Source organism: Arvicanthis niloticus, chromosome 2, assembly GCF_011762505.2.
Source record: "Arvicanthis niloticus isolate mArvNil1 chromosome 2, mArvNil1.pat.X, whole genome shotgun sequence".
Taxonomy (NCBI): domain Eukaryota; kingdom Metazoa; phylum Chordata; class Mammalia; order Rodentia; family Muridae; genus Arvicanthis; species Arvicanthis niloticus.
In genome coordinates, this window is record NC_047659.1 from 10,072,635 (window position 1) to 10,084,835 (window position 12,201).

A 12,201-nucleotide genomic window follows, 5' to 3' on the forward strand; every position below is an offset into this window, starting at 1 on the left:
GAATTGGAGATCTCTAGATTCTCCTGGTTCCCATAGTCCATTGCAGCTTCTGTATCTCCCTTCCAGAAGCTTCCTTGATCTCTGTAGCTTCAGCTTGGGCTCCCACCCTTAGTGTAAAGACATCCCACCTCCAATGTCCAAATCAGCCCGGAGCTGGGAGTGTGTCTCCTGCACTCGGCAGATTACTGTTGTGGCCACTGTTTGTCGGCTCCCTGGTGCTTAGTCTAGTGTCTGTCACGAGTCAGCTACACCCTAGTTTACAGATGAGGGAACTAGCCGCTGCAGTCTCCCACGTCTTTGTGGGGTTTTATAGGACTGTCTGAGTGTGTCTGCAGCCCACACCAGTCACCTCTCTGCCTGGATGGCAGCCCAACATCTCTCCCTATCCAGACTCAGGGATGCCAGCTGGTCAGCTGGCCGGGCTGGGGAGCTCTGGATACAACAAGTTCACGTCTTCATTGCACTGAAGAGAAACTGAGGCCCAGAGCTGGGCAGAGGCTTAGGCATTAGGACTGCCCAAGTGTGGCCTGTGGGTGTGTCCTCCAGCTGGGTGAAAGCCCTGGGGAACAGTGGCAGGTGGCCAGGGGAAGCAGCCTGTTCCCCAGTTCTCTCCCCAGGACCAGGAAATATTGAAAACCCTTAGGTCGGCATGGCTCTGAATGAATTCCAGACTGGGTTCCACTCTGATTCTATTTGAACCCAGAGTGAGCACCTCACTACCCTAAACCTCAGGCCTTTATCTGTGCAGTGGGTACAGTGCAGCCTCTCTTCTGAGTCCTGATGGTGGTGGTGGTATGTGTGTGTGTGTGTTTGTTTGTGTGTGCGTGTGTGTGCTTGTGTATGTGTATGCATGCGTGCGTGCGTGTGCATGTGTGTTTGTGTTCACGTGTGTGTGCATGCGTGCATATGTGCATGTGTGTGTGCCCGCACGTGTGTGTGTGTGTGTGTGTGTGTGTGTGTGTGTATGCTGCATGAGGAGTTATTGTAGTCGCCTGCGGCCACAAGTCAACTAGGTACACCTGAAAGGGGGGCTGGGAATTGAAGGGGGAAGGAGGGCGAGAAGAGATGAGGCCAAGATAAAGTTCTCTGATCAAGGCCCCAAGCTTTAATGTTCAGCTCTCAATTTAAAGGGGAAGACCCAACCCACAACCCCTCCTGGTTTCAGATGGGTGGGATAATCCATAGTCCTTTCTAGGTCTAGAAGATGTCTCAAGGCAAGCCCAGGGGCAGTTCTGCTTCTGTGTTCTCGGCAGCCAAGGTGGGTAACTCCACCTAGATCCTGTCACTTGACCTTGTTGTGGTAAATAAGGTCTCTCCAGGCTTGCTCATGGTGAGGGGAAGGTACAGTTTCCCCCATTTTGGTTAACTTAAAAAGCAAAGAGAGAGGTGAAGCAGGAATAGGGTCTCGTCGTGATATCTGGCTACTTCCTGCTGACATTGGGGGCGACATGTCTCTAGGGGGAACCTAGAAGAATGGGTATGGGGGATGTAGGAGAGTTGGCTGTGTCCTGTTGTCCAGGGTTTATGGAGCCCATCTGAGGATAGGTCAGGAGGAACAGGTCCAGTAGAAGCAGCTGTGTGAGGTACACGATTTCATCCCATCTGGGGTACCGAATAGCCGGGCTTGTTGGGAGAGATCTTGTGTGAGTGCCTGCGTGTGTGTGTGTGTGTGTGTGTGTGTGTGTGTGTGTGTGTGTGTGTGTGTATGCTGCATGAGGAGTTATAACACAGGCACTGATGACTGCACTCTCGCCTTGCTGGGACCACTCCTGTTCCCTCCTTCCCACAGGTGCCCCTGGATGAACGCATCATCTTCTCCGGGAACCTTTTCCAGTACCAGGAAGACAATAAGAAGTGGAGAAACCGCTTCAGCCTGGTGCCCCATAACTATGGGCTGGTGCTCTATGAGAACAAAGTGGTGAGTTTGGGGTGAGCTGGCTGTTCTCCTCCGCATTCCTGGCAGCTGCCCGCCGTCCTCCAGGCTTACCTAGTTCTTTTTTTTTTTTTAATTTGAAAAAAAAATTAATTTATTTTCATTTCATGTACATTGATGTTTTTGCCTGAATGTATGTCTGTATGAGGGCATCAGATCCTTTGGAACTGGAGTTACAGACAGGGATGAGCCACCATGTGGTTGCTGGGAACTGAACTCAGGACCTCTGGAAGAGAAGGCAGTGCTCTTAACTGCTGAGCCATCTCTCCAGCCCAACTTACCTAGTTCTTACTCTGCAGCCCCCATTCCACCATCTGAGGCTCCTGACGCCATGCCTTCCCCTTCATGCCTGCCACCTCCTATCTCTCCATGGAAGTTCCAGGGCTAAAGCAACATTTCTGATCCTTCTCCACTTCTCCAAGTCTGCTTGGCCTCAGAGGCGCTCCCTCTCAGTCATTTTGTCCTGTGTCCAGGTGCCCACCTCGTAAACCCTTCTTGAGATCATTCTGCTCTCTGGTCACTCCCAAGCCCCACCAAATCCCTGCATCACTGCAGAGCCCGCCCTCCGCCTGCCTGGCTCACCTCTCCCTGACCGGCTCCAGTCCTTCTCCTTCAGTCACATGTGACAGCGCTGAGGAGTCTGGTCCTCTGCACCATCTCAGGATGGGGTTCCTGAATTCCCCTCCCAACCCTCCACGCCCTGAAGTGTCTGAGAAGAGATGAGGACTGACTGTAACGTGTCTTTGCTTTGGTCCCTACAGGAAGTCCCACCTGCTTATAGTACAAACTTCATTTCTTTGGCCAAACACTTCTCCAACGCCGCCCTAAAGGCAGGCCTGTCTGAACTCTTTCAGAGCAGATCTGTCTGCCCCTAGTAGGCAGAGTTCCCTTCCCTTTGCTTCAAGGAAAGCTGCACACTCTTGGGTCTCCTTTGAAACACTGTGACACTTAGAACCTAGACATTTGGAGCCAGTAGTTCAAGGCAGACCTTGGGTTCTGGGACAGCCCTGGTTCATAGCCAACATCTGCTTCCTGTCTGTATAAACTGGAGAGGAGCCACCTTTTGTGATACAAAGCATGCAGCGTCCCCAGCACAGTGTCTCATATGTAACAGACAATGTAGACTCTGGTCACAGAGGCATTAGTGACAGCCATCACAGAGGCAGCTGTCCCAGCAAAGCTCCTTGAACAAGTGGTTGAGTAACCCCTGGGGCCAGCTGGAAGTGAGGTTTGTGCTTGGCTACATTCTGAACCTTGAGGCCCCATCTTCTTGCTCTCTTCAGGCCTATGAGCGGCAGATACCACCCCGAGCCGTCATCAACAGTGCGGGCTACAAAGTTCTCACCTCTATTGACCAGTATCTGGAGCTCGTTGGCAATTCCCTGCCAGGTAAAGAACCAGTGGTCTCCCGCCATATTGTCCTATGTAGGCCTAAGGACTGGCCATGGAGGGGGATGACCTGAGCCTATACTTGGACCCCATTCTGCAGGGCAGCCAGCAGGGCTTCGGATGTCTACAGATCTCTTGAACAACCGGAGTCCTCAAAGGGGAGGCTCCAAAGTCCTGCAAGGTGGAGTTTGCCCCCAGCTGTGTGTAGACAGGGTCTAGACCCAGACTCGGTGGGCCCAGGGAAAGAAGATGGGGACCCTGCAATGTTCTCTGTCCTTCTAAGCCCCTCCTCCTCTGACATCAGGATCCTCAGCATCAATTAAATCCTGATGCTGAGAGGGCCTCGGGTGTGTCACAGCTAGCCTATCCCAGCCACCCAGAGCTGGGCCACGCACAACTGTTACTGTGAGCCTGGGGCCTACTATCTTGCTGGATCTAAAATATCCCTGAGAGTCAAAGAGATTGAGAAAAATTCCTTTGTATTTATTTTGCTTGCCCACATGCCTCCCTCCTTCCCTGGATATTTAAACCGTCAGCTTGGCCTCTGCCGTTGAAATTTGAAGAGAAACTCAAGAACATAATGAACTAGAGGCCTGACCCTGTCATAGCATCTCACACAAGCGAGGTGGATGTAACCTATTTCCAGTTCTAGGAAGAGAAGCCACACCAATGCCAGGTTTCTCAGTTACTGTGGCTCGGCCATGGGGTCAAAATGAAGGTCAGCTGCTTCCTCGCTGATGGGACGTCCCAGGACAGAGCCGCCTTCTCCAGAGCCTAGACCTCAGCGGCAGCTGTTCACATCTATGTCTCCACAGGGACCACATCAAAATCAGGCTCCGCCCCCATCCTGAAGTGCCCAACGCAGTTCCCTCTCATCCTGTGGCATCCTTATGCCCGGCACTATTACTTCTGCATGATGACGGAAGCGGAACAGGACAAGTGGCAGGCGGTGCTTCAGGATTGCGTCCGACACTGCAACAACGGTGAGACCCCAGCAGGCGGCAGCACTTACTAATGTGCCGAATGGCGACACCTACTGGTTGTATATGGAATGGCTATCCTGCTCTAGGATCTTGCTCTCATTTCCCTGCTGAGGTTGTAAGAAACGTTTATCACTCTTAATCGTCTTCTTTGATGAAATACTTTTGTGTTGCCAAGGTAACATTACAAAACCATTCTCAGAAAGCTGTAGTTGTTGATCCCACGGACCCCCATCCCAAAATCAATCATCTTGATTTGCCACCTTGGTTTGTTTGTTTGTTTTTTTGAGGCAGGATTTCTCTCTGTATCCTTGGCTGGAACTCTCTCTGTAGACCAGGTTGGCTTTGAACTCACAGAAATCCACCTGCCTCTGGCTCCTGAGTGCTGAGATTAAAGGTGTGGGCCACCACTGCCTGGGTTTTGCCACTTAGTAATTGATGTTAGAAGACTATGGTAGTTACTGTTGTCGCTGTAACAAAAATACCCCCCAAAAGCAACTTAAAGTAAAAAGAGGTTTCTTTTGCCTTTCCTTTCAGGGTACTGTGTAGTCCACTGTGCGGGGAGGGCATGGTGTCATGTGTAAGAGGCAGCCGCTCACGATGGTTTAGAGTCAGAAAGCAGAGAACTGCGGAGGCTGCTCTCCGCTCCCTTCTCTGTATTCAGTCTGGAAGCCCAGCCCACAGAGCGCCACCCAGATCTAGGTTGACTCCTCCACCTCAGCTAGCCCAGTCTAGAAACTTCCTCTCAGACATGCCCGGGGGTTTGTTTCCACAGTGACTCTAAGCCATGTCACACTGACAACCAAGGTTAACTTGCATGGAGACTGACTTCCCTCTTGGGTTCTAAGTAAAACAGTGGTAAGGGTCCCTTGTGTATTTGAGGGACTGCAGCATGAGTCTGCTTTGTGCTTGGTCAAGATTTCTTTTTTATGGCTGGGTATAATGGTTTCTGGAGGATCCCTGTGAATTCCAGGGCTAGCCTGGGCTATGTAGTGATTCTAGGATAGCCTGGGCTACACTGGGATCCTGTCACATTACACACCAAAATATTTCTTATGATGTAGTTTCCTTCTTTACACATGGTAATCTAGAAAGGTTCCTCTCTCCGTCCCTCATCTGTAAACTTATGCTTTGATCCTTCGGCTCACTCATGTGCTCTTCTAACATTTATGGCCTCTATCCTGGGCTCATGAAAGGGGAGCCAGGCATGCACCTGCCCACATACAGCCAGCTGTGAGATGGAAAGACAGATGGGGCACAGATGAGCTACCAGGATGCTGTTCTTTGTGCTGGGCACTGGGGGGCATGTTGGGAGGGGGTGCTGCCCTGCATGGAGGGAGGAGGTGATGGGGTAGGCTCCATTGTGGCAATGATGGATAGGCACAGGTTGGGCAAGTGCTTCCCGGAAGAGGCCGTGGCCCCCATAAAGGGGGGCTGGGAATAGGGACAGTACTCTGTAGGGGGGGGGAGGGAGGGAGAAATGGAGGGGAGAGTGAAGCTGGAAGGGGCCCTCAGGCTATGTCTAGAAGGGCCTTATAGAGTTCTGAGGAATTAGAAAAGTTCAGGATTGTCCCCCAATGTGAGGGAGTGAAGGTCTTTCTGCCCCTGAAGAAAGAGTAGCCCTGACCTGCTGATGTGGTCCCAGAGGCAGAGGGAGGCCCAGAGCAGCTTCACCTTGCTCTCAGGCTCAGCTCTACCTGGTAGTGAGGGAAACGTGGGCACCTGGGCTGAACCCAGCTCACCCCATCCCTCTAGCGAGGCCTCCACCCTCTGGCATCTGTCGGATGGGAGGCAACCAGCTCTTCAGCCAGGCCCTGCCCTGCTGCCCACAAAGAGCTCCTGTTCCCTGTGGACTGTGGCTGCCTGGCCTGGGACACCCTCCTTCCTTGCTGGCCTATGAGTCCTCTGCAGGTTCTCAGGGCTGCTGGCTTACCTGCTGTGGCAGAGTAGGGGACCCCAGGTCAGGTAGGGGAAGGGCGAGAACAGGACTGAGTAGGGAGAAGACACCCTTCAGTTCCCTGGGATTATATTACAGTAGGGACTGGGAAACGGAGGTGTGTGGAGAGGTGGGCTGGCTCAGAGCTGTGAGCCTCCAGATGGGCACACAGCAAGCTGGGAGGTTCTGTGTGTCCTGGACTGGAGAGGACAACGCACCGAAGACTGTGAAAGAAAGCTTCACCCCCAGGTCAGCTCTCTTACCCGCTGCAGGAACTGACAAGGCTGGTTCCAGGCATGGCCCATCCCTCCACCCCAGGACTGTGAGAAAGTTCTCTGCTTCCTCCCCTATTGAAGCTGGGCCTGGAATTCACAGGGCCTGGAATTGCTCACCCCTGTCCCTGCCAGGAAGTGGGAGTGGATGGTTCGGGGAAGGAGGCCAAGCTGGGTGGCTGCCAGCCTGGCTGGGCCCCCTTCACACACTGCATTCCTGAAGCAGTGGGGGTGTCAGGGAGGCAGCTGGGGCACTCACTTCTGTCCTAGGCCCAGTGTCTATGTCCTGCTCAGTCCTTGGCTCTGCCTAGACTAAGGCAGTCCTGGGTTCCAGCCCCACTTAACTATGCCCTAGCCGTGTGTTCTCAAGTCAGTGGTTTTGCCCATCCTAGCCTCAGTTTCTTTTGAGACGGAGTCTTGATGTTTTGATAGAGTCTTGATACTTAACCTGGGCTGGCCTTGGACTTGCTGTGTTCCTCCTGCCATGACCCTCCCAGTGCTGGCATGATACACGTCACCACCAGACACACACCGCACATGTGGCTGGAACCTTGTTTCTTTGAAGCTAAGATTAGCCCCCCTACCCCACCCCTGGCCCATTCCCCTCCTTTGAGGATGAAATGGGCTGATGTAAGTGAAGTTGCAGCCTGGGCCTGGGTGGCTCACACAACAGAAATGTGCATTTCTTCTAGTCCGGAGGTTGGAGAGGACCAGGTAGGAGTCTGTAGCAGGCTCATTCCTCTGCTGAGCATGTGGTTCGCGATGTTTGTTTGTTTGTTTGTTTGGGTTTTTTTGTTTTGTTTTGCTTTGTTTTGTTTTTTGAGTCTTGCCCAGGCTAGCCTTAAACTTCTAGGTTCAGAGTGATCATTCTGCCTCAGATCTCTGTCAACTCAAAGCCAGGAGAGGTATGATGGCTCAGATTTGAGCAGTATAGTGAGTTCCAGGCCATTCTGGGCTAAGGCTGTCTCAAAAACAAGCAAGCAAGCACAGGGCAGACTTGGTGAATAAAGTATTTCTTGTTCAAACCTGAGGACCTGAGTTTGGATCCCTGACATAGAAGCCAGGGGCTCACTGGCCAGCCAGCCTAGCTGAAATGTGCTCCAGGTTCAGTGAGAGACTCTGTCTCAAAACATAAGGTAGAGGGGCTGAGGCAACTCCGTGGTTAAGAACACTGGCTGCCTTCCAGAGGGCCTGGGTTCGATTCCCAGCACCCACATGTGGCTCACAGTCAGTTTCCTATGCCTTCTGGACTCCTTAGGCACCTGGTTTAGACACACATGCAGGCAACGTGCTATACACATCAAATAAAATTAAGTTAAATAAAAAAAGAAATAAGATGGAGAGGCAGAAGATACTTCACATTGACCTTTGGCCCCAACACGGACATATGTGGATGAGTGAAAGCACACGCATGCACTCACATACATACACATGCATACACTCACATACATACACATGCATACACACTCACATACATACACATGCATACACTCACATACATACACATGCATACACACACACATACATACACATAGAAACATATACACATACACACACACAAACATACACATAGAAACATATACACATACATACACACACATACATACACATGCATACACACACACATACATACACATAGAAACATACACATACACACACACAAACATACACATAGAAACATATACACATATATACACACACATACATACACATGCATACACACACACAAACATACACATAGAAACATATACACATACATACACAAACATACACATAGAAACATATACACATACATACACACATACATACACATAGAAACATATACACATACACACACACATACATACACATAGAAACATATACACATACATACACACAAACATACACATAGAAACGTATACACATACACACACACAAACATACACATAGAAACATATACATACACACACATACATACACATAGAAACATACACACACAGTGAAAAAATAATTTTTCAGCTGGGCGGTGGTTAAGTATGCTTTTAATCTCAGCTCTCAAGGCAGAGGCAGAAACAGGTGGATCTCTGTTTGAGGCCAGCCTGGTCTACAGAGGGAGTTTCAGGACAGCCAAGGCTACACAGAGAAACCCTGTCTTGAAAAACAAAACCAAAAACCAAAACTAAACTAAACTAAAATTTTCCTTTTTTATGAAGATACCAGTTCAACTAGCTGTGAGCTCAGCCTGAGCTCTCGGTTGAGCTCTGCTCTTAGGAAAGAGGAGTTGTTCTGGATACAGCCCTGTTCTGGGGCATGCCAGGCCAGCACAGCAGACCCCAGGCAGGCTCACAAGTGGGGGGTTGTGCAGAATGGGGAAGGCCCTTAGTAAGGAGCTTCCCTGCTGTAGCCCCGCCCACAGTCCCGCCCACCGTGCCGCTCTCCCTTGCTGGGATGCCCTTGCCCCGCAGGCTTGCTTCGGTTCATCTTCAGTGCTACGCACAGAATGGAAAATCCTAGCCCTGGAGAGGCTGCAATTTATATATTGCCGGATTTTCCAGACAGAACACAGACTCTAGGAGAGTGTGTTCTTCAGAGAGCGTGGCTGGGACTTCCTCTCAGGCCCACATTGGCCACCCTGACTTGGGTACTACTTCTGCTGAAACCCCTCTGCTCTGCCCCCAGCCTAGCCCTGTGGGTCCAGAAATGCAGGGATGGGTGCTGTCGGCTCTGAGTTTCTGGGTCCCGTGGTAGAATGTCCTCTGGCTCTGACAGGCGGTGCTTCCTGTGGGCGGCTGGCTGTGGGGAAGGGAGGGGCTCTTTTCTGTGGGGTGACTCAGCCCGTTGTCACTGCAGTGGGCGCTGCGGCTGGTGATGCATAAGCTGCAGTTTCCCCTTCTTGGGTTCCGGGGACACGGTGGTCAGAGGCACGTGGCTAGGGTTAGCGCATTAACCATGTTCTCTCCCTGCTCGGATTTGGCCACTTCCCACCTCTTGTTTCCCCTCGTTTTCCTAGCTAGGTCCACATCTTGTTTATTAATTCACCTGCCCTGTGACACCATCACCAGCAGCAGCAAGAGCAGTGCAGAAGGCTTTTCTGTCCTTCGTGTTAGCAGTGCCCCCGTTTATTCTCCCATCCTTCCTTCCCACGCCAGGAACTGAACTCAGGACCTTGTGTATGTTAGACAAACACTGCCACTGGGGTGCAACCCCCAGCCCTATATATTCAGTGAAGTTCTAGTGTCTGTACATATATGGTACATAGACAAGACAGACCCGGGGCCCAGGGTTCTGTGAGAAATGGCTCTTTAGCTCTGATAGAAAGTGTCCTTGAGGGACTGGGCATGTGGCTCAGTGGTAAAGTACTTGCCCGACATTCTCAGGGCCCTGGGTCCCATCTCCAGGACCTCAAAAGACCAAAACCACACAAAGTGTCATTCAAAGGGGCCCTGGTGTCACGCTTCTGGACTTCCTGTGACTCACTGTGTACACTGCAGCCCAGAGAGGCCCTTAGAGCATGCTGGGGGCCAGGATAGGACCAGTGTTCCCATATGAGGAAACTGAGGCTCTTTCGGGGTTCAGTGACGTAAAGCAAGGCCCAGAAAGCAGTGCATGGATCAGGTTCAGCCCCTGGCCTACTTTTGCAGCGAGGTATATATTGACAAAGAACAGCTCTGGTGTTTGCAAGCTGGGATGCTGGTCTAGCTTTGGGACAGAGGTTGTCTGGCCTGTGCAGCTGGAAATATTTACTGTCTGTCACGCCACAGGAGGGTCACAGGACACTAATGCAGCCATATATGGGGAGCGGGGCTAGAATGCGGGTCTCAGGTGTCCGAGAGCCATGTCACGCAGTCTCTAGGGCAGGATGACGTTCCAGTCCTAGCTTGGCCGTTCAGTACCCCTGGCTGTTTTCCTGTGGGGCGGGTTAATGGCTGTGCCGGGTCTGGGTAGTGCTATCTGGGAGGACGTAGGTGATTTGGAGGAGTGGCAGGTTGCCATGGTGCTACAGGGTGAACCACAGCCTTTTCCTGCTGTGTGTGCCCTGGCTGGCTGGTCTTGGTGGATGGCCCTTTGCTGACCTTTCTCTCCTCCCTCTCTCCCTCCTTCTATCCTGGGCAGGGATCCCCGAGAACTCAAAGGTGGAGGGCCCTGCATTCACAGATGCCATCCGCATGTACCGCCAGTCGAAGGAGCAGTACGGCACCTGGGAAATGTTGTGTGGGAACGAGGTGCAGGTGAGGTCAGGGGGCTGCTTGAGGGGTCCTCAGGGGTCACCCAGGGGCCTGGTGGGTAAGGTTGCATCAGGAGTGGGATTATAGGGTACAACAGGTTTTGGGAAGAGATGGCAAGAGCAGATTTGGGTAAATGGGAAGCCCTATTAATCTGTCCACTCACGTCCCTGGGGCCTGGAGGGCAGGGCAGCTTTGAACAAGATGGCCACAGCCCTGGTCCTCAGGAGCTTTGCCTCACAAAGGAGACACTGACACCACAGGCAGATCACCTGCAGGGTGTGCTTGGGAGCTAGCTCCACAGAGGAGGGTCCTAGAGTGGCTGGAGAGATTCAGAGAAACAAGCCAAACCGATAGGCACTAATCCTGCCCCTTCTCCTGTCTCTCCGTCTTAGATCCTAAGCAACCTGGTGATGGAGGAGCTGGGCCCATCGCTGAAGGCAGAGCTTGGTCCACGGCTGAAGGGAAAGCCTCAGGAGCGCCAGCGACAGTGGATCCAGGTGTGTGGGCCTGGGACCCCTTGGCAGGGAAACGGGTGTTGGCAGGGACCAGCTGGCACTCAGTCCTCAGCCCAGGCACCTACACCTCCATTGTACCATAGATCTCGGATGCTGTATACCGCCTGGTATTTGAACAGGCCAAGGTGCACTTTGAGGAGGTGCTGTGTAAGCTCCAGTTGGCCCGGCCGGCCATGGAGGCAGTTATTCGCACCGACATGGACCAGATCATCACCTCCAAGGAGCATCTGGCCAGCAAGATCCGAGGTAGGTGGGTCAGAAGCCACTGACAGATGCTTGCACACAGCCCTCCAGGGCCAGGTCAGCTTCTCCATAGTGTGATCCATCACTTGCCTGTTATTCTGCTGGAAAGTCAGAATTAAATCCATGACCCTTTGACTCCTACAAATTCTTCTATAAGATTTGATTCTGGTGGTGCTGGGGCTCGAACCTAGGGCTTCACCCATGCTCGTCCACACTTGATGAGCAACACTCTGTCAGCGAGCTACAGCTCCAGTCTCTCACTGTTCGAGACAAAGTCTTACACATTACCTAGGCTAGAGACTTGAATTTGTGATCCTCCTGCCTCAGCCTCCCGAGTTCCTAGGATGACAAGCTTTTGACACTAGGCTCGGATTTTGAATGTGGAGATTTTTGTCTTTGAGGTTCAAACCTCTGTCCATTCTTGACCAACTCAGGTCTGATGATGTGTCTGTGGACTCAGGTCTGGTGGACTGTCATGTCGCCTTGGGAATACCTAGCTTCTCCAGGTGGCATACGCACCTTTTATCATCCACGTTGTGTTTCTCTGACACCTGTGCTAGCGGGTGGTGGCTTCCCGATGGTGATTGTGGGTCAGCCACATTCACTGGGAGTTTAGTGGGATACTCAGAGTTGACATTTATTGTGTGTAGTAAGTATTATCTGGGAAGAAGCAGGGTAGACTTCAGAACACCCTCTGATAAAAAAATAGTGGGGTTGGGATGTTCTGA

General features: G+C 51.8%; 1 protein-coding gene across 1 annotated transcript in view; it reads left to right on the top strand.

Moving 5' to 3' along the window:
• Positions 1-12,201, top strand: part of Niban2 (niban apoptosis regulator 2) — a 49,921-nt gene that overhangs the window by 33,158 nt on the left and 4,562 nt on the right. Inside the window, exons 3-8 of the mRNA XM_034494765.2 lie at positions 1,790-1,918; positions 3,217-3,322; positions 4,138-4,305; positions 10,603-10,718; positions 11,108-11,212; positions 11,314-11,476. Coding sequence (XP_034350656.1) covers positions 1,790-1,918; positions 3,217-3,322; positions 4,138-4,305; positions 10,603-10,718; positions 11,108-11,212; positions 11,314-11,476 — 787 coding nt within the window. The remainder of the gene's footprint in view (positions 1-1,789; positions 1,919-3,216; positions 3,323-4,137; positions 4,306-10,602; positions 10,719-11,107; positions 11,213-11,313; positions 11,477-12,201) is intronic.